This window comes from Cynara cardunculus, unplaced genomic scaffold, assembly GCF_001531365.2.
Source record: "Cynara cardunculus var. scolymus isolate 2C unplaced genomic scaffold, CcrdV1 Un_Scaffold_2113, whole genome shotgun sequence".
In the NCBI taxonomy this organism is placed as follows: Eukaryota; Viridiplantae; Streptophyta; class Magnoliopsida; order Asterales; family Asteraceae; genus Cynara; species Cynara cardunculus.
Window position 1 is genome coordinate 43,953 of NW_020200982.1, and position 4,068 is coordinate 48,020.

Below are 4,068 nucleotides of genomic sequence, written 5' to 3' on the forward strand. Positions count from 1 at the left end.
GAAATATGTACGAAAAGAAAATATGCAAGTACGATCTCAATGAAATACCTGTTCAGAAATAGTACTCGTTCCTAAAAAAATAACAATAAAAATCATTTAAAATCACACTTATTAGAATTGTAAAACATTTAAGTTCAAAGAAGTGGTTTCAACATTTATGAAAACAATTTTATACACATAGAAGTTATCCTTCTATGTATACGAATAATAAGATTAGAAATTTATACCTGTTAGAATCAGATCAGAAATGAAATGATAATTGTGATGCTCCCCTGTGAATTCAACTCATACACAAACAAATTAGTATATTGGACACTCCCCCTTGACATAATCAGAGGATGATCTCTTGTCTTGTGTACAAAGTGGAGGATAAACATCATTATGATTACTCTAATATTGCAGTTTGAGTCCTGAACTTTCATGTTCAGAAGTCACAAAACTAAAGAGCAGGTTCTCAACTAAATTGTTTAGAAGCTAAATCACTGAAGTCCGAGTTCTAGATTGATTTATCTAGAAGTCTACAACATTGAAGACCGAGTTCTAGACTAAAGTATCTAGAATTCTTCACAAAAATCACTTTAAAACACTTGGGCTAGCATCAGGAAGATTAGTAGATATAACTTTATCACGCCATTCATACATTTGCTTAGGAACCTATTTCCACTTCAACAAAGTATGGTTCCTCTTTCTTTTGAAAAAAATTATATGAAATATTTTTCTTTGAAGCACGAGAACCATTTGCAGCTATATATTTGTGAAAAGGAACAAATAAGGATTTGGACTTCTTAGATCTGGTCGGTTTTTTGCATTTGGCATTGATGGCGAAAGAATTATAACCAAAATAGTTGTAAAGAAAATATTTTGGGGCTAAAGAAAGTATATCTAAATGAGTAAAATGTTTTGAATTTTTCAACTCAGCATTCAAATTACATTTCATTTTTTAAACTTAAGCACATTTGCAACTACCAGGTTTAACATTTGAAATCTTTGCAAAAGAATTGATTTTGAAAGAATTAACACTTTCTTTCTGCAAGTCGTCTATCTTTCTCCATAAAAAGCCAACAACTTTCAGATTTTTGACAGATAAGAAATTTGAATTCACAGCGGATTTGACAGTTGAACACCCAGACATTTTAGATTTTTCAGATTTTAGAGAAGTCTGAAAATAATTTTTAGAATTTAACCTTGAAGACTCTCCAACTTCAAAAACACTTTCATCAAAATTGATATTATCAATAACCGTGCATTTGATTTGAGGATCAAACTGAGGAATCACTGAATTTTTAAAATCTGAACTCAAAGGTTGTTTGATAACTTCCTCAAGCTTCATGATTTGACTCATGAGCTTGGTTCTTTCATCAAAACTGGAATTTAAATCCTTTTTGAGATCATAGATCTTTTGTAAATTAGACTCATGCAGTTTGTCTTTGCAAACTAAAGACATGGTGTTGGAACCCAGATACTCTTAATTCACATAAATATTGTTTACTTAAAGTAAGAATCAAGAACAACAATGTATTTCTATTGATTAAACAGGATATTCAAAGAAAAACGCAAAGCAGTAAATAAAACTTTGAAAAATGCCTCAACCCTCTGTAGAGATGCAACGACCTGTTGTAATGTTGTTGTATTGGTTGCCATCAATTCCATTTGAGTATTGATACGAGAAGCATTTATCGAAGACTCAGCTCGTAGTACTGCCAAGGATGCTCGTATCTCATCCAGAGCAGGTGTAGAAGGTGACGGCTCTACACGGGCCATGATGAGTTTTAGCTCTTCCAAGGAGCAACGCATAGAGGTGAAAAGGGAATGGAACTCTTCCCTAGTGACATATACAGATGGTGTAACCTCTGGCTCAACACATGGGCCAGATTGAGTCCCTGTTCCAAGGATGCCTTCATTCACGACTTGATTGACGTTAGTCAGGGAAGGACTTCCAGAGGATCCTCGTGGTTCTCCTTGAGGAGAATTCACTACCTCTGTTCTGTCAGGGAGAGTACCCAAGGCTGGTTCAAAACCAGCCAGAGGGCTCTCCATGAGTGGAATAAAAGACTGGTCGAGAGTCTCAAAGTCTGGTGCACCTATTCCTTGCTCTGAACAAGGTTGGGGGTCTACTCGTGCAAAGGAAACAAATTCCTCTGCATAGGAAAGTGGCGTGATATGGGGACACATATCACTTATGTTTTCAAAGGTTGCACCCTTTTGAGAGGGTATTCCCTGTGGCGAGGCTTCCCTTTGGCTAATATAACCAGAGGCAGATGCGACCTCTGGTTGGATAGGTTGGTTAGGGTTCGAGGTGTGCGCCTCTGTTTCAATGATCTCCGTGTCTCAACCACCGGAGTCAGATAATGTGGTTGCACTGGGAGTTGGGTAGGTAAATCTAATGTGCTTATTTAGCCTAGGCTGCTCTGTCCCGCCCTGAGGCAGAGCAACTGCTGCACCTCCTCCCTCTTCTTCATCTTCTTCTTCCTCGCTCTCTTCTTCTCCCTTACTTTCTTTTTCTTTCTCACTCTTTGCTTCTTCACACTCTTCCTCTTCATTTTCTTCCTCCTCTTCTTCACTTTCCTCGCTTGTGTAAGACCTTGCAGCATCGTCACAGTGCTCTTGGTCATCCTCTTGGTTTGGACTAGAGGGGTGAGCCAAGGTTTGACGAGCCTCTTCTTATGCTTTGAGTCTGCCTCTTCCCTCAGGCGAGCTATTTCTACTTGATGAGCCTTTTTCTGCTTATTCCTTCTCTACTTTAACACGAGCAATCTCAGCTAATCTTTCTTGCTCTGCTCGTTCTGCCGCCTCCTTTTTCTTCTTCTCCGTCTCAGCTTTCTTTTTCATTGCTTCCTCTAGTTTTCTTTCTTTTTCTTTCTCTTGTTGTACTCTCACCCTTTCTTTCTCAGCTCTCATTCTCTCTTCTTCTGCTCTTATCGTTTCTCCCTTTGCCTGAGGCATTGATGTGTCCTCAGTTCTCTCTTCTTGCTCGGCTGTTCCTATGCGTAACGGGGTTCGAGACACTGGTCCTAGTGTCTCGCGTATACGTATGTATACTCTTCTAATCTCCTTGGACTTCATATAGCTCATGAGCCTCTTCAAAATAGGCCTCTCTGCTTCTTAACCTTCCTTGTTCACTATTGGTCTGTATTGAGTGAGCACGTTTACCTTGGGAGGAGGTAGACGACCCATGTCAATGTTGTTGTCGTCGAGCGCTGGTCTTAGGAGAAGACCCAAGAATCGGGGAAATAATAGAGGCGACAACTGTCTTCCTTTGGCCACTTCTTGACACTTCTTGGCCATGGCTGCCTTGAACTCTGTGTAGAGTATCAAGGAGTAGTCAAGATATAGGTCGAAGAAAATCTCGTGGACGATTTGAAGTACGCTCATGGAGCACATGTCGAGGCTCCCTATCTTCCCTGTCAGCAAGCGGTTGACCAATGTGAAAAGTGTATTCCACATCTATAGTAGGTATTGACGACGATACTGGGACGGGTATTGAATGGCCTTGTTGTACCCCAAGAACTTCAAGAAAGCTACAATTTCATCCCCGGATGGGAAAGGAGCATATTCAGAAAGTCCTAGGTCAGTTTTCGTTGGGATTTCAAGAACCCGCAAAAACATGGATCTTGAAATACGAACTATGACAAACTCCTATGTGGCAGAGACAAAGATTTCTCCTACGATTCCTCTTTGAGATTCAGTAATGGAGCAGGACTGCCAGTATTCTTGGATGAATCGTTCGGGAACCAGGTCATCCATGTTGGTCAAGGCTGGGTTCAAGAAGTGGTTTTGGAGGATATTGATGATGGGATGGTATTTGGTATCGAAATTTTTGAGTTGGAGGCTTAGGGCATGGTTATTTAGTTTTATCGGAAGAGGAACTAGGTTTTGACTGGTATCTTCCATGGTTTTGTGGGTTGTGGTATGAGTTTGGGAGTTTTCTGATTCTGAAGAGGACATTGTTGCAGGTTTTGGGTTTGGAAGCAGATGATAGGCTTTTAGGGTTTCAAGAAACAGTTCTTGAATCGAGAAATGGGATGAAGGAAAGGATTTGTGCTACTTACTTATCAAACAGGATGATCG

General features: G+C 39.8%; 1 protein-coding gene across 1 annotated transcript; it reads right to left on the bottom strand.

Moving 5' to 3' along the window:
- Nucleotides 1-2,724: 2,724 nt before the first annotated feature.
- Nucleotides 2,725-3,063, bottom strand: LOC112502875 (vicilin-like seed storage protein At2g18540). Its single transcript, XM_025106888.1, has one exon. It carries the CDS (start codon nt 3,061-3,063, stop codon nt 2,725-2,727), a length of 339 nt encoding a protein of 112 aa, XP_024962656.1.
- Between the last annotated feature and the right edge of the window lie 1,005 nt (nt 3,064-4,068).